This window comes from Balaenoptera musculus, chromosome 2 (assembly GCF_009873245.2).
Source record: "Balaenoptera musculus isolate JJ_BM4_2016_0621 chromosome 2, mBalMus1.pri.v3, whole genome shotgun sequence".
In the NCBI taxonomy this organism is placed as follows: domain Eukaryota; kingdom Metazoa; phylum Chordata; class Mammalia; order Artiodactyla; family Balaenopteridae; genus Balaenoptera; species Balaenoptera musculus.
Window position 1 is genome coordinate 150329164 of NC_045786.1, and position 25819 is coordinate 150354982.

Here is a 25819-nt window from a genome sequence, read left to right on the forward strand (position 1 = left end):
GGGAAGAAGAGGTATGGAGCGAGTGAATGAGCCCTGATCTGTGCAATCATTGAGCACCTACTATGTGCCTGGTCCCTGCCAGGCATCCAGGGTACAGTGTGAACAAGGCAGGTGTGTCTGCCCTGTGGAGTATGGATAGCTCACACTCTAGAATGTGCTGAGGGTTAGCTGCAGCTCCATTCATCCCTTCCCGCCGGCCCCAGCATATCTCGGGGCTGCCTTGCTGGTTGCCCCTTGGTGTGTGTTCAGGGAATGCCGACCCATATACAACACTGGCCTGGGCTGAAGGTTCTTCAACAGCCCAAGTAGAATGAGCACTTTGCAGCTGTGTCCTCCATCAGTCCAGGCCTGCACATCTTTGGATGCATCAGAGGTTATGCCCATTCACCCGCTCAGGGACCACTCCCTCCCTGTAGGGCTCAACACCCTCCCAGCTACCAAGGTGTCCACGTATTATAGGGGCCAAGAGGGCAGGGGGCCCTGGCTGATCCTCAGTGGTGGTCAGTTCTGGCTGAGATGGAGGACGAGGTGGACTCCCCTCTTCATTCACTCCCCAGCTGTCACGGGAAGGAGTGGGAGAGGAGGATTGGGGGAGGGAGGAGGAGGCAAGTTCCCAGGTGGGACATTCCATCCCTGGTGCCTGTGGGTCCACAGATCCCAGCACGTAGACCTGCTACCAACCAGGGTTGGTACCCACACTTTTACCAACCACACAGCACAGTCCTGACCACTCACAATGGACACTGGCTGACGGGCTGGAGCAGGACCCTGGGGGCCCCACGCAGCTGCCAAGCGCTGCCCTTTTCATCGCTGGATGCGAGGTGAGCCCGGGATCCCAGCGAAGGAGCAGGAGCAGCTGGGACAGCAGGGCTGGATTGCTCAGGGAGTCTGGACAGTGGTTATTTACCTACTGGAACAGAAGCGTTTTGAATACTTACCTTAAATATTTTAGCAGCTAGTATGACTGTGTCAGTGTATTCCAGCCTTGCCAGCCCTGCTACCAACCACAGTGCCAAAACAATCACATCAAGTCCAATTTAAAACCACATATTTTATTGATGTTCTTCATCGACAGTATAGGGCCATGTGTACAAATATTTCTCAAGTCCTACACCTGGCAACCTCCCCACTGTCACCCCCACTGACCAGTCAGCCAGAAGATGACTCCCTGCACATATCCCTTTTGCTCCCTCACAATGCTGAGCCTCCAGGAGATTGAGCATGGCAGGGCTGGCTTCCAAGCTTGAGCTTTGGGGTCAGGAGTGAGCCAGGCCCTTTCCCTTCTCCACTTCCACTCCCACTGATTCAATATGGTCAGAACTGAGGGTGAGGATGCCCCCCCAATGACCCCTCCATCCAGGAAGCCTGGGCTCCCCTTCAACCCTCTCTGCCACATCCTTCCCCTCCAAGTGACCTATCCTGCTGACCAGCAAGAAGGCAAAGTGACTTTTTCAGGGGGTGGGGACATGGGGGCAGCAACAGGATGCTCTTGGTGGCAGGGATTTCATCTTGTTCACCACTGTATACCAGTGCCTGGTGGAGACTTGGCACATAGTTGGTGCTCAGTAAATACATGTAGGATGAATGAATGAATAATATAAGGGGGAGAAGGATGAGCAGGTGGCACCATTACTACATTAGTTCTCTAGGGGCCGTGAAGGCAGAACCAAGATAAAGTCCTCCCAAGCTCTGCTCAAGAACTCGAGGTGTTGTGCCGTGTCGTGTGGCAATGGTTGGGGTCACTGTGGCCACCAGCTGGACACTGCAGAGTGTGGGCTCCAGCAGACTGGATGGCAGAATGGCCTTGGGACCCAGTCAGGAGGGGGCACTTGTATTGTCCCCACTCCCTCATATGCCCCAGGAGTCTGGTCTTCTGGGTCCCAGAATGCAGAGCAGTGCCCTCATCCAGAGCCAGTCAGGGCTGGTCTCCCAATTGCACCCCTATATTCTGGTCTCCCCATTCCTGAGCCTCAACTCTCCCAATCTCACTCCTCAGAGGTGAACATGATTTTCCAGCTTTGCTCTCCCCACCACTGCCCCGACACTGCTCCATCTCCCTGTTCTCAAAGGCCAACCCCCTCAACTAGCATTAATACCTAGTAGTCCCATCTCCCTGGTGGTCGGGTAGGGTCCTGAAAGTTTGCATCATGATTTTCAGACCACTCCATGCCCGCCCCATCCTCCACGAAAGCAAATAATTCACAGGTATCCCTGCAGATCTTGCCTCTGGACCTGGCAATCATGAAGAAGACACTGGCATCTTGGGGTGGGAAAGGATCTTCTTTTCCCTGACCCTGTGCAGAAATTCTTTCCACAGCATGCCTGCCAGATGACTGCCTAGCCCCTTCTGGAATACCTCCAGTTGTGAGGCACTCACTACCTTCCCAGGCAACTATTCAAACACTGAACAGCTTTAGCTGCTAGAATGTCCTTCAGAAATGAACCCATTTGCCCCTTTCATTCTCAGTCCCCAAATATCCCAGTACCCAATCTCTGTGTGACCCTCTCTCTTCCCATTCTTTCTTTATTTTCATAACAACATTCCTCACCACTTCTCTCTCTCTCTCTCTCTCTCTCACACACACACACACACACACACACGATCACATGCCCCCTTCTATATGGTTGTGCAATCACATACCACTCTCATTTATCAGTATCTCCCTTTCCTTCTCTCTTCTTCCTTGCCTTCCCAGCACCTAGCAAAGACCCAGAGGCTGGGGACCAATGGGAAAGGCTGGAAGAGTGCCAGGGAAAGGAAGCATCCAGCCAGGTCCTGGATTGGACTGGGTAGCCAGCTGGGGCGGGGTGGAGAGGGGACAGCAGCTAGAAATCCCAGGCCATTGGCTGCTGTCTCCCAGAGAAAGGGCCTTGCAACTTGAGGGCTGGGCAGCAAGCTACTGAGTTCTTTTTTCCTTCCACCGTTAAAAATTCCACAGAGGGGATGAGGACACACACCCCTCCCTTCCCAACCTCACTAGCAGCTGGCAGAGCTGACTTGGGTGCCTCTCACACATGGTAATTTGAAACGTTTTTGCCAGACTCCAGGTCCTGGGGAGCTTCATACCAGCAGCAAGAATCCACTCCCCACTCCTAACACGGGGCTGAGAGGAAACGCTCTAGCAGATAGCAGTGATGACATGAGACTTGGTGGAGCGTGGGTGAACCAGGCAGAGGGGAAGAGCAGGCACCCCAAGGGGGAAGAAACAAAAGCAGAGGCTCTGCACGGCTAGCAGCCACCAGGCTGGCTCATGGGGAACCTAGCGGTGCCTCGGTGGCCATTCTCCCTCCTCGTCATGATCCACCAGCCAACGCTGTTCTCTGTGTGTTACAGACCAGGGGTGGATGCTAGGACCTTACCAGTCCAAAGTTGTAGTGGGCCACGGGCGGAGACAGGGTGTTGTGGTCTTATGTTCACGAGGAGTCAATACACACACAGAGAGAGATGACGGGAGTGCCCGCTACTTGTCCCGCTGCTTGGAGCTCTCACTTCCAACATTGAACATGGGGACCAGCAGGCCCAGGAGCCACCTCTTTCCGAAGACCTCCTGTAAGTTCTTGCGCCAAGGCCGGGCCCTCACTGCCACCCCCTTCCGCGCCTGGTGGCGGGTCTGCCCCCGGAGGATCAACAGCAGCTGATGGCAGCAGAAGCCGGCGCAGGCCAGGCCGATGGCAAACCAGAGGTAGAGCATGAGGATGACGAACATTTCAGGACCAAGGACAGCTCCTGCAGGGGGCGGGAAAACAACAGAATCATTTTACAGCCAGGCCACGCACTGAACTGCCATCCAAGCAGGCACTTTCCACTAGGGGGGAGATTAATGAGATTGAAGCTACATCTCAGCTCTGCAGCGAGGGAGAGGAACAAGTTGTCCTAACTTTTTCTTAGTGCTGACGGCTCCTGAGGCGAGAGAGGAGAACTGAGGACGTGGAGGAGAAAGGAAAGGAAACTTCTATGGGCAGTGCCTAGATGCTAGCATTTCCTCAGGGTCAGTGATACCACCTCTCTCTCTCTCTCTGCCTTCTCTTTTGGGGCTAGAAACAGGGAGAAGGGTTTTTTTTCAGGAGGAGAGAGGAGCGAGCTGAGGACCCTGGAGAGGGAGCTGGTGCCTGGGCAGCTGTCTAGACTGCAGTGCCTTCTCTTCGGAGCTGTGAGCACTGGCTGGGAGGACTCGGGGAAGTGACAGCATGATGGAGAACAGGGCCTAGTCATCAAGAAGAATAAATCACGAGTGTCAAGGCAGTGCAGAGGATAATTCAGTCATCAATGTTAAAAAGAGGACAGTATGGCCACTGGAACTTTCAGCCAGAGCCGTCCTGTCAGAGCTTGCTAAGGCTGGAAGAGGCCCCCAAGGTCATCAGTCTAGGTCCCTGCCTTGAGCTGAACCTTCCCTAAACCCCTCTAAACCAGCACTCTCCATGACTGGTTTAAACCTCACTGAGTAAGAGATTCCCCACTCTTCCTCCGAGCTGGGGTGGTCGGTCCGTGCTAAGTTTGAATCTCCCAGCTCTGTGGTCTTGCAAAAGTTTCTTAACTTCTCTGAGCTGCGGTTTGCTCATAATGTAAAATGGGTATAACAACAATGATTCCATAGGTTGCATGATTCAGAGAAATTGTGTGCGCAGTGGCCAGCATTCTGGTTCACACTCAGCGCGGCACTCCCTGCTGGGCATCCTTCACAGGTAAGGAGACTACCTCCAAAAGGGGCTCAGTTTAGCTCTTAAGACCATCACGCTTTCTCCTTCTCCTTTCCAGGGCTTGGAGATCTGGCTGGGCTACAACTTTAGCAGCCTTGACCTGCCCAACAGCCAGGGCAGTGGGCCCTGGAGAGAACTCAAAAGCCCTCCTCAGCCCCTCTCTCCAGCAGGGCAAGCTCACCATCACTTCCTCCAGTGAGATGCGGGTACCTGCCAGAGACCCTGCCTTACAACCTATTCAACCTCTGCAAATCTCAACCCTATTCTTCCCTTCTCCAGCTTCCCCTGGCGCCCATGGACCTCTTCTCATCTCCCCACGTTTCCATTCCCAGACCCCTGAGGGTTGGGCTTTTAAAACTTTTCCAGGGACTTCCCTGGTGGCGCAGCGGTTAAGACTTCACGCTCCCTATGCAGGGAGCCCGGGTTCAATCCCTGGTCAGGGAAGTAGATCCCACATGCATGCCACAACTAAGAGTTCACATGCCACAATTAAGCAGCCTGTGAGACTCAACTAAGGAGCCAGCCTGTCGCAACTAAGACCCAGCGCAATCAAATAAATAAACTAAAAAATAAACTTTTCCAATCTGAGCAATGGTGGACTCAGTGGCCAGGAGGATGTGGATACGATTCAGGTTTGCTCATTAGCATCCCGCTCTTGCCCTCAGCCCTAGGAGCTTTGATAGCAGGTTTCTCTTTGCAAACTTGGGGACAAATAAAGTCCTGCTGCCCGGGGGATGGAAAGTTCAGTCCAGCTGGCTTGCACGGGGGGCAGGGGGCAGCAACGGGACAGGGCTCACCTTGGGCTGTGCCATGCCTCTGACCCACTTCTTCCTTGTCAGCACAGGTTAGCTCAGGCAGCCATGTGCAGGATGAAGGATCCTGGGACCATGGTGCCCTCTGGGGTGCAGGAATGCTACAGGCAAAGATGGCCTTCAAGCTGGGATGTGCAAACATCAGAGCTGTCAAGCGCAAGCCTGCCTTGCAACTCAGCCTCAGGGACAAGCCTGGGCTGATGGAAGCTGTTTTCCACAGTCTCTTTTTTTCTGGCGCTAAATCAAGGCATGCAGAAAAGACCTTGTGGCCTTTCCCCGGCCCCTTGCAGCAGCTACAAAAGGCTATTCTGGGGACATGCTTTCTCTCAAAGTGTTTGAAGCTGCCTAGCCTGGCTGCCTCAGCTCCTCTGAACTATTTAATAATAGTTCTGCTTTTTTAGAAAATCACAGAATTTTCCTAATGGGCCTGAAGGGTCACACCATCCAATCATTCCACCCCGGCTTTCCACCAAGCACCTATAGCACCTCTGACAGATCATCACCCAGCATCTTTAATATACATCCTGGGATAAGAAGCTCTCTCCCTCCCAAAGTGGCTCATTCATCAAGAAGCAACTTCAGAGAGGCAGTATTGCGGGAAGAATGTGGGCTCTGGAGGCTAGCAGCTCTGAGTCCAAAGCTTGGGCTGGGCTCATACTAGCTGTGTGCTTTCAAAGCAACTTAACCTCGTTAAGCCTTTGGTTGCTGAGTCTTTCAAAATGATATAATAATACCTACCTCACAAACTTGTCCTGAGGATTGGATGAAATGAGACCTGCACAGTGGTTAGCACATAATATTTGCTCAACAAATATTAACCCCTTTTCCCTTCTACTGGACTTTCTGGCACCCACCACACTGGCGTACTTTTCCGAATGCCATGACACAGGTCAGATGGTGTCACCTCCATTTCCCAGATGAGAAGAATGAGGCTCAGAGAAGTGACACAACCTGTACTGGTCCCATGAAGCCAAAAGAAAGAACAGCTTCTAAAGTCTAACTGGCCAGTCTCCTTCCTCTCTGGCATCAATGGAGGGCATGTGGGTACAGCCGCCAGAAGACCCCTCCCACTTCTGGCTCCCGGGGCCCACACACAGCCATCCCGTGCTCTGGTGGCAGATCTGCCTTAGGGGCAGTGCCACAGTTGGGAACAGCTCAATCTAGCCAACGACTTGCCCCTTTTTACACCCTCCTGTGCACCTGGCCTCCGGAGCAGATGAGAGGGCGGTGCCCTCAACCGTTTGGGTTGAGAAGAGAGGGAGAAGGGACAGGAAGGGAGAAGCTGAACAGGTGAGGTGTGTGTCAGGGCAGGCGAGAGAAGGGCTGCCAAGGGGAAAGATGAAAGGCCGGCAAAGGAGGAAGATGAGATGGGAGAGTTGGAGATTAGAAATCATGGCCTCGGGACTTCCCTGGTGGTCCAGTGGTTAGGCATCTGCCTTCCAGTGCAGGGGATGTGGGTTTGATCCCTGATCGGGGAACTAAGATCCCACATGCCATGGGGCAACTAAGCCCATGCACTCTAGAGCCCGCGGGACAACTAGAGAGCCCCCGCACCACAGCTAACAAGCCCGCGCGCCCTGGAGCCCGAGCACCACAACTAGAAAGAAGCTCGCGCGCCGCAGCGAAGAGCCCATGAACCGCAACAAAAGATCCCGCATGCGACAATGAAGATCCTGTGTGCCGCAGCTAAGACCCAATGCAGCCAAATAATAAAAAGAAAAAGAAAAAGAAAAAGAAATCTTGGCCTCCTTTTCCTAGTGGGTCTGGTGAGGAGGTAAAAGATAGTGGGACTCATGTTTCTGCTAGAATAGGGATCTGGGCCCCAAGATAGGCACTGACTGGCTCTGTTCCCCTATCAGATCAAAGCAAGAGGTTCCTCTTCTTTACCTTCCTGTCTCCCACCCAGACCTAGCACATATGGACAGGCCTCAAGCCCAGGCTTAAATCAAACCATTTCAAGATCCTCTCTTTGGAAGCACCCATTTTTATGTGATGAAACTACTTGGAAAAGAAAGTGTAATCAGTCTCTCTGGCTCTCCTCGTCTCTCCACCTGCCGGTGTCACACTCCACCCCCTAGCCCGCCCACTTACCCTCCCCCGTCCTGGTTATTTCAGTCCCAGCAGCCTCCTATGCTGGCGCCAGGATCCAGAAGGTCCGAGAGCTCTGAGTTCTGGGCCCAGCTCAACCACCAGCCCTCAAGGCAACCCTCATAGCTGGGTCCTTCTTCCAGGGTCTCTGTGTTCCTACTGCCAAATGGCACAAAGTTTTACGCCTGCAGAGGACTGGGCTGAGGCCCCAACAAAGACCAAAACGATGGCTTCCCCCAGAGTGAGGCAGAATTTTATGAATGTCCAGCCCAGGCATATCAAGACAATTTGGGGTTCTCAGTGGAAGAAGCTGCACTCTGTCTTTTTTGTCCCTGAAAGGTCAACGGGGTATGAAACATGCTGCATTCCCTCTGCTGCTGTGCGTTGTCTAAAGACCTGGGAGGCAAGCCAGAGGCTGCTGCTAGGAAGTAGTAAGATCCTGGGCAGCCATTTAACCCCATCTGAGCCTCAGTTTCTTCATGAGAAATGGAGATAACATCACACACGCACAGCTACGTGTCCATATGTGCATGCTACTAATTGTAAGAGCCAAGTCAGTCAGACTCAAAGGCCAGGGTAGGTGGAGTGAAGGAAATGAGGTAGGGGCAAGTTTCACGGCCAGGTAGGGTGGTTCCTGGCTGGTTTCAAGGGCTGGTTCCTGCCACCAGGAACCAGGTCCCTCTGGGCCTGGTACCCCGCTCTCCTTGGGGTATGCTATATAAAGCACAGTCCTCACCGGGGGGCATAGCTGAGCCCCAGTGTGAAGGTCTACATGCCTGGCTCCTGCAAGTGTAAGAGCCTCCTGGAGGGTCAGATCCCACACCAGTCCCGTGGCTCTGTGGTGTGAAGATGGAGTCCTTAAATATGGCTGCATCTCCAACCAGGACGTTCCTTGCTCTGAGCCACCTGCAGACCGGAGAACAACCTGGAGGGGGTCAAATATAGTGGGTAGGAGGGCGAGGGTTAGCCTTCTGCCGGGACTGGCCCGGCACCCTGGTCGACCTCACTGTGGTTGATCAGCAAGACCTTTGGAGGGCAAAGTCCTTGGAGGAATGTGTGAGCAGGATTGGGGTCCAGGCAGAGGAAGGCCATAGCATGGGGGTACCTCGCAGGCTGCACGGAGGGATGGCCAGCAATCAGCCCCTCCTGGCACAGGGCAGGTGTATTGCCTGGTTTGCCACCATTCTATGAGCAAATGGACAGTGGTGAGCAACGAGGAGAAGATGAATGAGGATGGGGGTGGGGAGGGAGGTTGCCAGGTGACATACAGCATGCCCAGTTAGTCTGAATTTCAAATAGATAACTAAAAAAATTTAGTGTAAGTATGTCCCCTGCAATATTCAGGAAATACTTATATTAAATAGTTATGCATAGTTTATCTGAAATTACAATTTAATTGGGCATCCTGTATTTGCTAAACCTGGCCAACTTGGGGTTGAGGTAGGAGGTCCTTGCATAGGGCCCAACCTGCCTGCCAAGGCCCACTCACCGGAGAAGAACTGGCTGATGGAGGTGGGAAGGAGCGTGAGGAAGGCCAGGGGGTGGGCGAAGGAGATGGAGAGGACTGCGGAGATGTAGGCCACGCCGGCCACCATGGAGTAGAGGCAGGCCAGGGAGGTGTAGAGGCAGAACAGGATGAAGTTGCGCATGTTCCTGCTACCGATGCAGTTGCCGGTGAAGAAACAGTGATGGTCGTGCCTCAGGGTGACTCTGGCGCACACTCGGCAGAAGTGGGTGCTGGGCGGAGGGCACAGGGCCCTCCTGGCTGCGGTCCCCTGGCAGGCGTCCAGGTCGTCTGGGGAGTTCTGGATGACCAGGACATAATTACCCAGGGCGTTGGTTGAGAGGAACAGGAAGAATGCCCCATGGAGCAGCGCAGGTGAGAAGAGCCGGGCGGCCGAGGGGTCCTCACGCATACTAGGCAGGAAGAGGAAGAGCTGCAGCACGAAGGTCACCAGGGAGATGCACAGGAAGTAGGCGGGGGCCACCACGTTGAGCAGCCTCAGGGCCAGCATCCTCGATTACATTCCTAAGGGGCCCAGGGTGAGAGGAAGACTCACTGCAGTGTCCAGAGGGCTCCCTAGGGCGCTCCCCGGCGCTATCTGTCCGTCCTGCTCCGCGCAAACCCATGTCCCTCGGATCACCCTTCCTCTCTTCCTTAACCCGTGACCAAGCAGGCGTGAGACCCCGAGATCATGACAGCCTCTGGGAGCCAAGCCCTACCTTCTGGTGCCCACCTCCTCCGTTTTTGAGCCACCTCGGCGCCTTGACGCCCCGGGGGTCAGGTACAAGGAGGGCGAGGTGGGGACTTGTTCTCAGTCCGTAGGAGGTGGGTGCGGGTGGCGGAGCGGGGGCTGCCTAGGGCTCTGCTTTTTTATGGCAGTGGAGACGTGCTCAGGTTTGGGATTCCTCCTTCAGACCTCCTAGGAGGAGAAAGCAGAAGATTTGGGGTGGGGGCAGATAAGTACTGTTTCACCTCCCCTTTCTCCGTGCCATCCCCCATATTGGGCAATACTCAGGGACCTTACCCATAACGCAAAGAGCTTTGGGGGTATGTGTGTGCTTGCCTGTGTGTGTGTGGGGGGGTGTTCCTTGTGTGTGATTTTGTATGTGTAATCTGTGTGCGCCTCGGTATCTGTGTTTGTGTGTGTGTGTATCTGTGTGTACACACACGCAGCCGCTGCCACCTGGCTTTTTAGAAAAAATCAATTACAACAATCGATACATTCCCACAAGCACTTAGGCGATGGGTGGGATTGGGGGGCGCAGCAGGAATACCTGTGTCAGCCGGTTCCGGTCAGCCCATCTCTCCGAAGCTGGCTGCCCTAGCTATTTCTTGGCAAAGAGCGTTTTCATTTGAGGCGACGAAATTAAAATCCCCCCCTCCTCCGCGCTTGCCTCCCGCCCTCTTGGAGCGAGAAACCCAAACAACCCCGATGGCGCTGAAACCCCTTCGATGCCAACAAGCTCTCCCTGGGCGCAGGCGTGGATGCTTGGCCAGGTTTCCAGGGGATCGACCCCCGCCGCTGAGCGCAGCCCTACCACAAATTTATTCCACCCCGCCCCACAGCCCCGGTTCCTGCCCAGCTTCGGAAGCCACCGAAAAATAGGATTCCGGGCGCCCGCGAGAACTTTTCCAGGGGCTAAGGAGCAGGCGAGCCCAAGGCGCGAGAAAAGTTCTGGGAAGGCTGCTGCACCCAGGACGGGCGAATGCCACTAGGCCTCCGTCCAGGCTGTCCCGTCCCCACTGGGTGACTGATCACCTTGGAGTCCCCTTTGCAGGTGCCAGTGCCCCAGGAGACTCGCGGCCCCCGTGGGGACCGCGGGTCCCTCTCCGCCGCAGGGGCTCAGCGCAGGGCACGCCCGGGGGTGGTCGCTGGGGGCTCCCGGGGGCTGCGGCGGCGCTGCCCACCCCAGAGAGCCCGCGGCCCGGGATCCGGCGAAGCAAGTGTCTTCCCCACGCTGGTCGCCAGGGGGGCCGCGGGAGCAGCCTCCAGATGCGCCGCGGCGCCTGGAAGGCGAAGGACGGGCTGGGGGAGTGCGGGGCGCACGGCGGGCGGCCGCACCGCAGCCACGGCCCTGTGCGGGAGAAGGGACAGCGGAGACCGCCGGGGCGGCCCGGTGGCCGTTTAGCACTGGCGCCGGCCGCGCCCGCGGCGGCGGGCGGCACAGCCGGAGCCCTAGCGAGGCAGGCAGCGCGGGCGGCCGCCGGCTTCTCGGCCACCGCCTCCCGGACGCCCGGGAAGCCGCCCCCCGCGCGGCCGCCGCCGCCGCACCGCCGCAGAGCAGTGGGGAAATGAACTCACCAAGCTCTGGTCGCGGACAAGGGGAGCCTCGGACGCCGGCTCTCGCCCTCCCCGAGGCTGCAAAGTTGTGGGCTCGGCCCCGCCGGCTCGCAGCCTCCTCACGCTTCGCTTCGGGGACTGGGCAGGTAGCGGGGGTGTGGGGAGGAGGGAGCGGGCAGCTGTCGTCCTCCCACTGGGGCGCCAGCGAGTGGGGGCCCGGAGACGGCGGGGATGGCAGCTGGGCACCCCCGCCCCCAGCCCCGCCACCCCTCCCTCCCCTCCGAGGGGCGGTGCTCTGGCCACCCCTCTCGGCCTCGGGGACTTGCCCCCCTTCCTCCCCTCGCTCCTCTGGAGGGGCTCCCCGCCTGACTTCAGCCGCTGGTTCCAGCTGGGAGCTCTGGATTCCACCCTGATGTGATGATGCTCTAACCATCATCTGCTCCTTCCCTCCCCACTGTGGCTAACAGCCCTCCGCTGCTCTCCATTCTCGGAGCGAGGAAAACCTGGGGGTTTAGGAGTTCAGCTTGCCAGGGGCAACACGCCTAAAGATCAACGTCATTGTGCACAGAAGTGCTGAGAGCCCCGACTCCGGAGCCTGTCTGCCCGGGTCTGAATATCCATCATTCACTACTGTGTGATCTTCAGGTTCCAGTTTCCCCATCTGTAAAACAGAGATGTGAGGGTTATATGACAACAATTTATGTAAAGCCCTTAAGCAGGGCCTACCTATGGTGAGCACTATTTGAGCATTAGTTTATAATCACTGACTCTATTTATTGGGTCCTTACTATGAACCAGGCACTGTGCTAATAAGCCTTTAGCATAAGGCAGCTTTGTTAACCCTCTCAGCAGAAGCTCCATGATCCCCTTGTATGGATGAGGAGCTTGAGGCACAGAGAAGCTAAGTCACATGCCCAAGGACATACAGCGGGTAAGTGACAGAGCCTGGATTTGAACTAATGGACCTGCTCTCAGCCTCTACACAACCCAGCATCACCCTGAGACCCAGGGGGAGCTCTGATTTGGGAGAAGGGAGGACAACTGAGTGGTTTATCCAGACACGGAGCTTGAACGGCTGAACCAGGAGCTTCTGCCTGGAGTCCTGCCCTCATCTCCCTGTTCCTATTTCCTTTCTTTTTCTGATCCCACTAGTCTGAGGTGGGTACCAAGAGGGTGGGGACAGTTGGCCAGTGCGTGTCAGATGGAGGTTGGAGGGAGCAGAGAGAGCTTTGAACCGCTGCAGGAATATTGACACCACCACTACCTCAGTTTCTTGGGCTGTCAGAGCTCACCTACCTGCCCTGTTCCACTCCTCTGGGTGAAGGCAAACATCATAAATAAATGATTATTTATTGCTTCCTCAACTGGTTGATTAAAACAAGAACAATCCCTTAAAACGAGGACAATATGCTTATCAGCTCAGCCTGTATTTTTGAAACATCAGATACTGTTTTCTCTGGATTTCGACAGTGTGCATCAAAATAAAAGAGGGGACCAGGAAACCTTTTCATGTTCTGAAAGGATTTTACATACAAACAAAAGAACAGCTTGCCAGGTGTTGGCTCTGAGAATCTGGTAGCCCTGTGAGATCCAGTGGCCACAGGGCAGATAGAGGAAAGCACAAGTGGCCTTTTTTTCCTTTAGAGCTTCTTGGTGTCAAAATCAGGGCTGTCTGGACCCTTTTCACAAGCTCTGCCTGCCTCTCACCCTGGCTTGGGAGGGAGGGAATGGAGCACTTGGCTGTATTCATTGAAGATCTCCATTCCCTAAATACCTTGAGAGTTGGGGAGTATTTCTAATTTTATTTTGCATATGGGTGTGTGGTGGGAAGGTGTGCGTCTGAATTTCTGTGTGTGTGTGAGGGTAGGGAAGGAGAGAGAGAAAGGAGAAGCTAAAGGCACATGGGAGGATGTTGGTGGGGGAAGGGAGTATTCAGCCAGGAAAGAGACAGAGATCTGGCCTTGGAAACGCAAACGGACAAAAACAATGATTTATTTAGAAATATGGTTTATCAACAGAAAAGGACATTAAAGCTTCAGATCTAGAGCTAGTAGTTCCTCGGCACCCCGCTCCTAAGTGAATGGAGTAAGAGGAAGCACAGCCAAATGTTAGTTTGTTTTTCTAAAATTGGTGATTATCTTTGACGAAATCAATATAGAAGGCAATTTGAAAACTTCCCTTCAATTCTGGCCCCACCAGAATTAAGCAGACTAAGAACGGACACTTTATTGCCACTAACCAGCTGTGGCACCTGGAGCAAGTCATCGAACCTCTCTGATCTCAGTATTCTCCTCCATAAAACGGGATGAAGATGTTACCTTGTGGTGGTGCTGATGATCAAATGGGATAACATAAGTGCCTCAGTCCCAGCAGGAGACTGGACAGCGTTAGCTTCTTTCTCCTCCTGTCTCTCTTCTGGGCTCTTATCTTTATCCACAAGAACGCCTTATCTTTCTAACTAAAATGAGAGCTCCCGGTCTATGTTGGAAATATTTGGGGGTCTCCTCCATATCGCCTAACATGATGACTTGTCCAGAAGGGACACTGAGTAAAAGTGTATCAATGATGAATTGATACTGGTCTTTGTCTGAGAGGAAAAGCTACATTCCAAGGTCTTTGAAATGTCTGCTGAGGACACATTTCCCATTGATCTTGCATCCCGCCACCACCCACCCCAACTACAGTCTCATCCTCCACAAACAGTGCCAGAAAATGATTTATAAGCCACACTCTCCATCACCCTTATCATATATTCTCATAGTCAAGCTATGACTGTACCTGCAGGCGATCCCAAGGGGTCAGGAACACAGACAGGCATCTGATTGCTTGTGAGCACTTTCCCAGAAATATGTGCCACAAATCTTGCTATTTGCTGAGGTTATCTGGATAAGATGAATTCCCTTCCCAGTGGCAATCATTCCATTTTGCCTCAAAATGTTGTGTACAAAGAGAAGAACTCTATGCAGTAAGCAGCTTCTCCCTTGGGTGGGGAACCCTACACATGTCTGTCTGGCCCTACAACTCCCCAAGTGTCTGGGACAGAGAACATTCCAAGATGCAAGGGCCACACCTAAAGAGGCAGAGGGGGTGGGTTTCCTTCATTCTCATGCTCTTATTTCAGATTGATCAGGGTGAAGATAGACTGGGGTCTCAAGGTTACCTTTTTTTTTTTTCAATGTTCAGTTTCCTTTAATGACCCCCATTCTCCCTGAAGGGCAGGTGCAGGTAGCTAGGCGATGGCAAGAGATGTTCACTTGAAGATCTTGCCCTGATTGAAGGCTTTGCCTGGTGCCCTGAAATTAAGATTTTAATAGACATCCTCAGACAGGATGCTCTTTACTGTCAATACCAAGTCATAGCCAGAGGCTACCACAAAACGCTCCCCAAGTCTCAGAAAATTCAGTGAGGCGCCATCCCTGCCTGCCTGGATTCAAAAAACATACAAGTGTAATCTTTGTCTTAGCCAGCCGAATACATGACAATTGGATTATCACAGAATTTCTATTTGGAGGTGATAATTTACTTGGCCAACTGCATCTTCATTTTAACAATAACATTACTTTGATGTAATAAACCGCTTTGCAGTTTACAAAGTACATCTACAAAATTAAAATTTTATTCCACAAGCCTCTCAACAGCCCTGTAAGCTAGCTAGGGAAAAATTATTAAACCCATTTTTCTTATGAGGAAACTGAGGTTCAGAGATTTGCTGCACATTAATTTGCAAGCCTTGCCTATGTTCGATTTAAAATGTGACTTAACATGTAAAAATCTCATTGATAGTTAACTTTTCTGGAAGATGAATAAAGGATGCAGGTACAAACCATACTCCCTCAGAGTAAGAGATCTGCATAATATCTCTTTACATAAGATATTTGGGTAAAATTGCGTAAATAAAGTAAGCCTGAAGCACATTAATCAAATGCTCTCTAACGCTCTGCTGTTTGTGGTGCTGGAGAGTGTGAATGTGATTGGGGCCAGTGATGTTCATCATCCAAGACCACATGCCAAGGTAGAAACAGCAGGTGTGAATGTCACCCTCTGGGTGACAGGTAACCTCAGCGGTCTCCCTAGTGATTGATGCATCGGGGTGGCAACCTTGGCTTGGCTTTGGCAGAACCTCCTTTGAAGTGTTCAGGCTATGGAAAAAAACGAATGCGATCTTTTACCAATTAGCCGTGGTTTCCAGGGACTGCTCAGGCAGTCGTGGTAGGAATGCTTATGCCTGTGGACCAGTACACAGCTTAGCGGACAGAGGTAGTGGCAGCAAGAGTAATTGGCCCTTTCGTCTCAAAGCATGCAGGAGGCAGAGGCAGAGAGAAAGAGGGAGGGAAAAGAAGAAGGAAGTAGAAGGCAGAGGGAGGAAGAAGGAAAAGGAGAGAGGAAAAGAAAGGAAAGGGGTGCTGAGAGAGTGGACATTCACCTGTCTGACGCAACCTCAGTTTATGTCTTCAGGATGGAGAAGCTCGGGAGGCACAGGAGGAGGTTAGCTGTCTCCGTGGAGAGCCCTGCAATGCCAGGTGTCCAAGATGCGAGGGTATGAGGCAGAAGGTTGACATCTTAACTAGAGGAGGAGGGAGGGGAGACCAGGAGAGTGAGGTCACTGCAGTGCGCTTGGCTGTCATAGGGCTCTTGGCTATGCCCTCATGGCCGCAGAGCAGCAGGCAGCCCAGACCTCACACCCCTGAGCCCCCGCTGCTCCAGCAGAGACGGCCCAGGGCCCGGTGTGATGTGATGGAAAAAGCACGAGCTTTTGGTGTGAGCTTTTGGTGTCTGCTGACTTGAGCTTGAAGCCTTGTTTTCCCATTCACTTGCTGTGTGACCTTGAGGAAGTTCCCTCCTTTGAGCCTCAAGTACCTTGCCCATTAAATGGGGATTTTAACTAACCTGCAGCTTTGGTTGTGAATTTTCAATGACAAGGATAGCACCTGCCTTTTCGACTGAAATAATCCCCCAGCTACTAACTACCAAATAATCCTGCTTGCTGCATAGCATTTACTGCTTCTATGATGATCCTGTTTGTTTGTATGTTTATTTTCTTGTTTACTGTCCCCTTCCATCTGATAAACTATAAACTTCCAAGGGCAGGGACTTACCTGTCAGCTTTGTTGCTGTAGCTTGGACCCAGCACAGAGCCTGGCACACAGTGGGTGCTCAATAAATATTAGAATGAGTAAGAAACAGTCTTGGGGACAAAGGAGGGAACAATCTGGGTGTGAAAATCTATACCTTGATTGTGGTGGTAGTTATATGACTATATGTTTGTCAGAACTTATAGATCTGTACCCTTCAAGAAGGTGGACGTTACTGTATCTCAATGTCTGACCTTTAAAAATAGGCTAGAGGGAACAAGAGATAAACAGAATCCCACTATATAAAGATACATATTTACTGATACTTATTGTGCCCGGTTGATGGGGGCCAGGAGCCTTCACATTGGTTATTTCATTTAATCCTTACAGCACCCATGCCTAATGAAAGTCTGATTCTACCTATTTTGTAGAGGGGAAAATGGAGGCTCAGAGTGGGTATGAGATTTGCCAAGACTGCAAAGCTTGCTGGCAGCAGATATAAAATTCACTTTACTTGATTCCAGTGCCCAAGCCTCACCCAGTGTGGCTCCTTCTGTGTTTCTCACACCTAAACCCTCACACTGACATAGAAATAAAGAGCCTGCTTTTCTTATGGAGAGGGAACATATCATGCTGATGTTGGTCTCTTATGCTTTAGCCTGAGTTAGCCAGCCAGAATCTTTTCTCAGTGAAACAAGGTGTAGAGAGAATGGGCTTTTTGCTGGAGACAGGGAATGGGGTGGGATGGGGACTAGAGCTAACATAAAGAGGTCTGCAGTAGGGGATGGAAGTGTCAGCTGGGACCAGGAGCCAAAGGAGAGGGTCCAGAAGAGCAGTCAGAGGACAGCCTCTGGTGCCAGATGATCTAGGCCCAGATTTCAGTTCCACCAGTCACTTGTGTGACCTTGAGCAAGTTAATCAACCTCTCTGTGTCTCAGGTTCCTGATTTGTGAAACAAGGTTAATTATAGTTCCCACCTCATAGAATTTTTATATGGATTAAACAAGGTAACACTTGTAAAGCACTTAGAATAGTGGCTGGGGTAGAAATATTAAGTAAGAGGTAGCTAATGTAATTAATTAAGGTTAGGTTCTGTGACATGTGACAGAAACCCCAAGAGAACACTGGTTTAAACTAAGATGGAAGTTTACTTCACTCTCACATCAGTGAAGTTTAAAGGAGCCGGTCCAGGGCTGCTATGGAGGCTCAATGTTCATCTGCCCAGACTCTTTCTACTTTGTTGCTCCATCATCCCAAGCATGTTGCCTGATGGTCCAGAATGGTTGCTCCTGCCCCAGCCATCATATCCATATTCCAACCAGCAAGAAGGGGACAAGGAGAAAGGACATGCCCCTCTCTTTAAGGATGTTTCCTGGAAGTTGCACACAACACATCCACTTACTTCTCATCACCCAGAACTTAGCCACGTGGCCACACCTAGCTACAGATAGCTAGGTAATCAGCTAAAATTTGTGAGTTGTATTGATAAAAAGGAAAAGTAAAATTAATTTGGGGGACACCTTGGAGTGCTTTCTTCTACTATGGAAAAGTTTAGGCATATTCATGTTATTTATCCCCCAGGTCTCAGGACAGACACAAGATTTTCCTGGCACTTCCAGCCTCTCTGAGATTCCAGTTCCTCACTGGTCAAATGGAGCTACTACCCCCTGCCCTTCCCCCCACCCCCACTGACCTTTGCCTTCCTCTTGGCATCTCTCCTCACAGAAACAGGCCCAGGAAAGGCAGCTCCAGCCTGCCAAAGCCTTGACCTCAAGTGAACATGGACGGAGAGCACTACAGGCGGCTGTGGTCAGTATCCCAGACCATCCGCCCAGCTCTGCAAGCTTGAAATCTGGCCCCGGATGGAACAGAAAGAAGAGACAGAAAAGATGAATTCTGAATATTTTCTATTTTTAAAAATCATATGAGTAACATGTTTTATCAGAAAACACAAAAATTTTTATTAAAACAAAGCAGAAATCCTTTAATACTAAACCCAGAGATAATCATCATTAACATTTCATATGTGTCCTTCAATCCTCTATCTATTCAGACTTTTCCTCCTTAATTACAAATTTGGGCTCACACTTCATCCTCTTTTCTAACTAGTGTTTAAAATTCAGCAATTATAAAACAGTCCTTCCATGTTGATAAATACATTTCCCACATCATTTTCTATGGACAATTTATATGTCTCTCTTACAGAAGGGACACAGTTTAGTAGGGATGCAATTTGGCTTTGACCTTGGTGTCTGGTCAGAATATGCTCTTCAGCTTCATCTTCAGCCTTGGTCTTTGAAAGGCTGAATAGCTAAGTTCAGACTTCAGCACCATTTCTGGGTTCCCTGGACTTGTGTATGATCCATGAGCTATGACTGTGTTACATAACCTTTGCATCCAAGAAGCAAAATAATCTCCATTATACACACATGTCATGTCATTTGGCTCTACTGCTAATAATCACTTTCTAATGTAGATCACCTTCTAGAAGTAACTTGTAATGAGTATCTTCTTTTGTGCTCTATTTGTTGAAATTCTATCAGTTAAAGAATAAATGTATATTTATTATTGCAAAAGTAAAATGCTGTATCACTCATGATAATTATAAACACTGTCCCTTTTTTTGGGTACAGAAATCATTATTAAGCCTTTCAAATGTTTAAATATAGAAGGAAACATTGATAGCTAATACAAATATTGAGAAAGCATGTCAGCCAAATACTTTTAGAAGATACTTTTTGAGGCAACAACAATAAAACATTAAAATAATATGAAGCAGAATAACAGAGATTAGATTGTATCGTAGTTCTAATCTTTGTAGAATTGTTTGTGACACTAGCATTTGCAACACTAAACAAAATAATCTTTTATTTTATTTTTTAAAATTTATTTATTTATTTTTGGCTGCGTTAGGTCTTCGTTGCTTGCTGTGCAGGCTTTTCTCTAGTTGCGGCGAGCGGGGGCTACTCTCCGGTGCGGTGCACAGGCTTCTCATTGCGGTGGCTTCTCTTGCTGCGGAGCACGGGCTCTAGGCACGTGGGCTTCAGTAGTTGTGGTGTGTGGGCTCAGTAGTTGTGGCTCACGGGCTCTAGAGCGCAGGCTCAGTAGTTGTGGCGCACTGGCTTAGTTGCTCCGTGGCCAGACCAGGGCTCGAACCCGTGTCCCCTGCACTGGCAGGCGGATTCTTAACCACTGCACCACCAGGGAAGTCCCAATCTTTTAAAATGTAGTCAACTTTTAGTCACCTTATTCTATCTAGAGCATGAAGCTTTAATAGAAAGCCCTATTTGTAATTATTTACACCTTGTAAAGATAAAGTAAAAACAGAATGTCAGCCAACCTCCCAATTTCATGAGGAGGCAAACCTCTAAAATAATGTGTAACACTATCCATGGCAAATCATATTTGACCCAACGTGGGAAGAAATATAAAGAATTTAAAGAAAAGTAGAAATTATTAGAACAAGTGAGGATCACACTCCTCCACCATCCTCAGTTGAAAGTAAGCATCAATTTATTAACACAGATGTGCGTAGTATACAATACCGGAGCAAGCTCACTACTGCCAGCACTGGGGAAGTAAGTACTGTTCTTGCTCTAAGATGTTAAATGGTTAAGCACTGACAATGACATTCATTAATAATGAAATTATCGTCACAAGTAACCTCTGATAAAATTTTAGATGTACTCCTTTATCAAAGATGTTTTTTCCATAAAGGTCATATTAGACATTGACCTGGACTTCAGCTGAATACTACTGATCTTGGCCATTTGGCATTCAACCAAAGTGTGTGTTGAGTGCATCTCTGACTTTAGATTATTCCCAATTTCTCACTATTATTAGTAACATTGCAGTGAATGTCCTAGCACAAACAACTCTATGGGGCTCTATGATTATTTCCTTGGCTGAATTCCTAGAAGTGGAGTGGCTGAGTGGAAAGGATCCCTATTGCCAACTACCCCCCCCAGAAAGTTTGTACCAGCTTCTCTCCCATAAGAGGACTGGAGCAGGGTGAGATTGGCTCCTGGCTCCTCAACAGCTAGAGCACCTGCATTCTCAACCTCCCAAGGTGGTTGGCAGTTGGATGGTTGAGAGTAGCATCCTTCGCATAGCTCCAAACCCTCCTGGATCCCACCATTGTGATCATAGCTATACTTCCTTTTGGGTTTATCTTGTTTCTGGCATTGTGATAGACCCTTTAGTTACTTCTTGCATTTTAATCCTCACAATGATGGTCTTAGTAAATATTACTTGCCTCATTTTATACATGAGGAAACTGAAGCTCAAAGGTTGGGTGGCCCTGCTCCCAGCCCTAATGGAAGCCTCCAGAGGCTGGCCAAGCAGCAGAATGAAAGTCATTTCCTGCAAGTAAATGAAACTGTAAACTCCGAACCCCATTATGCCAACTATTCAGTCCCTGGAAGCTAACAGGCTCCCTAAGGCCTCCTACCTGCGTCCATTCCAGCCAAGGCTTGAAGGTAGAAGAAAGGTGAAAGGCAGTGCCGACCGAACCCAGCCCTGCTCTGGGCTGGGCTGTGCTGGGCACTTTACGAGCTTGCACGTCCATTGCTTCTTGGTTGTTTCTGAAGGAAACTGTGCCAGAGCCTCTGTTATCCCTGAGCAAGCCTCCCCTCTGCCTGGTGTGTGTGTGTGTGTGTGTGTGTGTGTGTGTGTGTGTGTGTGTGTGGTAACTCAGACTCTAACAGCACCAGGAGAAGGTCAAGATTGTTGGCCACTGAGTACCCCACCATAGCTAGCTGACAGTTGACTAGTTGGGGAGAAGTGTAAGTAATGACCACATGCCTGGGACTTTATATACACTATCTCATGCAGGTCTCAAACTGCCAGGTGAGATATTCACATCTTACTGGCGAGGAGCCAGAGGCTTAGGAAAATGTTCAAGAACTCACAGCTAGTAAGTGGCGAAGGACACACATAGTCCAGGATAGACGCTTACACTTTCTCTCATCCAGATGGGAAAATACACCCTAGTACATTTCTATCAATATTACCCTTGTAAGAGCCTGAAGCCTTGAGAGAGAAACAAGCAGTCTTCAGAAGCCCCATAAGAGCAGGAAGGCTGTTGTTCTGAGGCCTTGCAGAGGAAGAACGCGTTGTCCCTGAGCTGAGGGGGACACACAAGGGGAGACCGCCTGGGGAGGGTGCTGAGCCCTGACTTTCCAGGCTGGAACAGAATTGCCTGGGCTGAATGAGTGGTAGCAGTGGGGCGTTGTCCTCTCATATGAGGACCTACCCCCTTCCTTTCCTTTTCTAGGTCTGGGCCTCAGGAAGGGAGACCTGAAAGCTTAAAGGAGATGAGGATGGAAGTGGTCTCCTCTCCTCCCTGGCGTCCTTCAGCAGAGACACATACAAGACCCATGGGTGCCACTGCCAGAGCTTGGAGTCACAGATCTGAATCCAACCTGTCTTAGTTACTCTCCAGCTATGTGACCTTGAGCAAGTTACTTAACCTCTCTGAGTCTCAATTTAAGCCATAGAATGTGGGCGCATGAATAGTTCTTTACCAGTGGTTGTGAGGATTGAGGGAGCTGAAGCCTCAGCCCCATTGCCACCTCAGCCAGAAGCCAGCCCCCTGACTCACTGTCTCCAGTGCCCACCTGTGCAGGGAGCCTGCCCTGGGCAGTGACCTGGGACCCCTGGAGCTCCAAGGACCCACCTGAGGCCCTCCAGGATCCAACCCCAAAGCCTTGTAGGCTGCATGCTTACTCAGAGCCTTCAGGCCCTTGCATGTGTTATGGCCCCCACCTGAAACACACTTCCTGCCCCTCTGCCCGCCTTATTGAACTAGCCTTCAGGCTTGACATAGCTGCCCTTGTCTCCAGGAAACCTTCCCTAGCCCCCAAGTCTGCACCATATCACACCGAGTTTTAATGTCCTGTTCTCCATTGAACTGTGAGCTCCTGAAGTGTAGAGAATAGGTTCTGTCCATGTTGTAACCACAGAGCCCAGCATGGAACTTGGCCCAGAGCAGATGCTCAGGACATGTGCACAAAGTAGAAGGAAGGATGAATAGAGTCTACAGGGGCCTGAGTAGCAAAACTATGGGAGACAGACTACAACAGAACCTCTGTTTGAGCCAGGGAATCCCACGCAAGAAAGAGGAGGGCAGGGCTTTAGTTACCATGGTTTCAGGGAACCTGTCTTTTCAATCTGTCAGGCAAGAGAAGATGTATCTAGGGCCACCCAGTACAGTTGTTCAGCTTCTGCACTTTACAATTCCAGGGGGCATCATTTTCACACTTGAGTCATCCTAGATTTGCATGGTTATTATGACAATTTTCCAGTAGATGGCGGTAAAGCATCTTGAGTTAGGGGCATTTTTTTCCTGTTTGTGCAAATGCACAGTTTGGGTTCTCTAGTGCTGGGAGCACCTGTCTACCAGCCCTCCAACCTGCTGAGAGGTTGCCTAACATCCCCAGCCTTGTCCCACCTCCTCTTCACTTCAGGGCTTTACAAACCACACCCAGGGCCTTAGTATTGGCCTGGGAATTTCAGGAGAGAGAGCCATTAGAGCCAGAAATCCCCAATTGCATCCTTTGTTCCAAAGAAAGTGATGTTTGTGATCAGAAGCCCCAGGTTCAAGTTCCAGCTGCTACATTTCCTAGTGAGTGGTCTTGGGCAAGTGACTGCAGTTCTAAGACCTAGCTTTCTCTTCCAGAAAGAATGCAGTAATAATCCCTGCCCTTGAGGTTGTGAGGAACAAATGCTGCCCTGAACATGGTCGTGCCATTGCTAGCTGTAAAGCACCTCTTCCTAGGAATATCCTGACTTAATAACGTGCAGGACTTTCCCAGCTGACCCCAGGAGGATTGCACTATTTGAGCAGAGGTGTGCTACATACCACACGACTCCTATTTTATCACCTCCCCACCCCCTAGAGTCATCTTCTCTTCTCCTATGTTATTTCTCTCCTGGTCTCCACCACTATTCCATCCCCAGGGGTGCTTTGGTCTCCTTCAGTCTCTGCTCCAATCTCCTTAGTACGGTACAGAATAGTCAGTCTGCCAGTAAACAAATACTCAGCCAGCATCTTCTATGTGCTGGGTGCTGCACTGGTCTCTACCTCTTAGTTTCTCATAGTCCCATGGGGGCATAAAGTTAACAGAGTCACCATCTTGTTTCTGAGTCTTCAGACCTCATTCTCATTTTAAAAACACTTCTGAGTGTTGTTACATAAGGTGTTTTAAAGGGAAGGGATTATTTTTTTATAGGAAATAATTAGAGGCCAGAATATTTTTCAAATGTACTCTTTCTTTTAGGTTTACTATTGCTCCTCTATTGAAGTTCATTAAATGAAGAACTGTCTTGTTTAAATGTGGCAGAGGAGAATTCAGCTCAAAATTGTTAATACTGGAAATGGAAATTATCCTTTCTGGAAGCTGTGTCTCTATTCCTCTTCTGCTGGCTGTCAGGTGGATTTTAGAACTGTATTTCCACATGTTCTGTTTCCATGATAGCTGGATGCTTCCACGAAGGGAGGATTACACAGTTTTTCTGTTCCAACGTATATGTGTCCACTCACCATCCAGTTCTGGAGGTCAGAAGTCTGTCCTGGGTCTCACGGGGCTAAAAATCAAGGTGTCTGTCTGCTGGGACTCTGAGGAGAAAGAGGCCTTGCCCACTCCCTCCCTTTCTGGCTCCTAGGCCACTTAATGACTGGACACTGCCTTTGGCCCCCATCATTAAATATCCTCCAAGGTCCAAACCAAGAGAGGCTTAGCTGGGGTCTTCCCTGCCCATCTCATACTGGTGAAAGCCTAGGTGAGGGAAGCAGAGAACAAACTCACTATGGGTTTCACTTAGAATTTGGTTTGGCTGTGAAGGGACAAGAAACTCAAAGTAGGATTGGCTTAAATGAGATAGCCTTGTATTGTCCTCTCATGTAAATCAAGTCTAGAGGCAGGCCATGCACAGCTCATATAGACACTCTACAGTGTCAGGAAGGACCCAATCCCTTTCCGGTACCCTGTTCTGTCATCCCTCAGGTGTAGTCCTCATCCTCATGGTGGAGGTGGCAGTTCAGGGCTGGCAAAGACCTTCATGATATCAGGACCCAGGCTCGCTCTTTCTTCCTTTCTTTCTTCCTTCCTTCCTTTCTTTTTTCTTTCTTTTCATTTATTTATTTATTTAGGCTGCTCCAGGTCTTAGTTGTGGCATGCAGGATCTTTTTTTTTCTTTAATTGCTGTGTATTTTATTTTATTTTTTATTTTTATTTTTATACCTGTGTCGGGTCTTAGTTGTGGCACGTGGGCTTCTCTCTAGTTGTGGCATGTGGATTTTCTCTTCTCTAGTTGTGGCATGCGGGCCCCAGAGCACATGGGCTCTGTAGTTTGCAGCACGCAGGTTCTCTAGTTGAGGCAGGAGAGCTCAGTAGTTGTGGTGCACAGGCTTAGTTGCCCCATGGCATATGGGATCTTAGTTCCCCAACCAGGGATCAAACCTGCATCCCCTGCATTGGAAGGCAGATTCTTTACCACTGGACCACGAGGGAAGTCCCCAGGCTCCTTCTATATCGTTTTCCCATCATTCTTAGTAGGCAGCTCATGGTCCAAAAGGCTGCTCAATCTCCAGCCATCAAACCAACATTCCACAGGCAGGAAGTGTGAAAGAAAGCTGAGCAAGGACATACCCTCTCTACCTAAGGACACTCCTTGGAAGTTATTTGTGATACTTCCATTTTATCTCCCATTGGTTAGAACTTTGTCACATGATAATATCTAGGTGCAAAAAGGGCTAGGAAATGAATCTTTATTCCAGGGACATCCAATTCCTGGGCAAGAAAAGGAGAATGGTTATTGAGGAACCAGGAGAATTCTCTACCACATCTTGCCTATAAGGTATCATCCCCTGCCTACAGGAGGTGCCTCTACCTAGAAGTCTCCACAGCATAAATTAATCTGGGAAATAACCAATAACCATAAGACCACAGAACAAGAATTATCCAAAGACAGCAATGGGGTTATTTCCTCTCCACATATAAATGACATTTGTTTTCTGTTGTAATTACCACCACTGCCAACACCCCCATGCTCTCAGCTGCCCACAGCCCTGTCCCTGCTGGTCCAGCTATGGCATCCCTTCCCCCACCCCCTATACACCCAACACTGCCCGCTCCCTTTCTAGAGTGGAGTCTGGCTGAAGTGACAGTGAGGGGAACAGTGAGGGGGAGGCCCTGTGACAGCAGCTGCCTCACAGCAGAAGCAGCGGCAGTTGCCTGGGTGAGTTGGGCAAAGAGGTTTCCAGGATGCGGCCAAGTGTTTCTCCTGACCTGCTTGCTACCCCCTTCTATTTCCTGCCTAGGAGACACCTCTTGGGGGCTGAGGCTCCTCAGTCCCACCTTGT

The 25819-nt window shown here is 50.4% G+C and overlaps 2 protein-coding genes across 3 annotated transcripts in view; one reads left to right on the forward strand and one right to left on the reverse strand.

The window, feature by feature from the left end:
• The window catches only part of TMEM63C (transmembrane protein 63C), a 132584-nt gene that overhangs the window by 13380 nt on the left and 93385 nt on the right, over positions 1-25819 (forward strand). The window lies entirely within an intron of this gene.
• ZDHHC22 (zinc finger DHHC-type palmitoyltransferase 22) lies at positions 1410-11502 on the reverse strand. Its single transcript, XM_036841861.1, has 3 exons — positions 11405-11502; positions 9088-9627; positions 1410-3727 (listed from the first exon to the last, which is right to left on the reverse strand). Exons 2-3 carry the CDS (start codon positions 9611-9613, stop codon positions 3462-3464), a joined length of 792 nt encoding a protein of 263 aa, XP_036697756.1. The 5' UTR covers positions 9614-9627; positions 11405-11502; the 3' UTR covers positions 1410-3461.

Excerpts from the sequence above, each read along its gene's own strand:
- ZDHHC22 (XM_036841861.1), bottom strand. The coding sequence starts at position 9,613 with ATGCTGGCCCTGAGGCTGCTCAACGTGGTGGCCCCCGCCTACTTCCTG. Across the intron at positions 3,728-9,087 it reads CATCAGCCAGTTCTTCTCCG|GAGCTGTCCTTGGTCCTGAA; the intron begins GTGAGTGGGCCT and ends CGCCCCCTGCAG.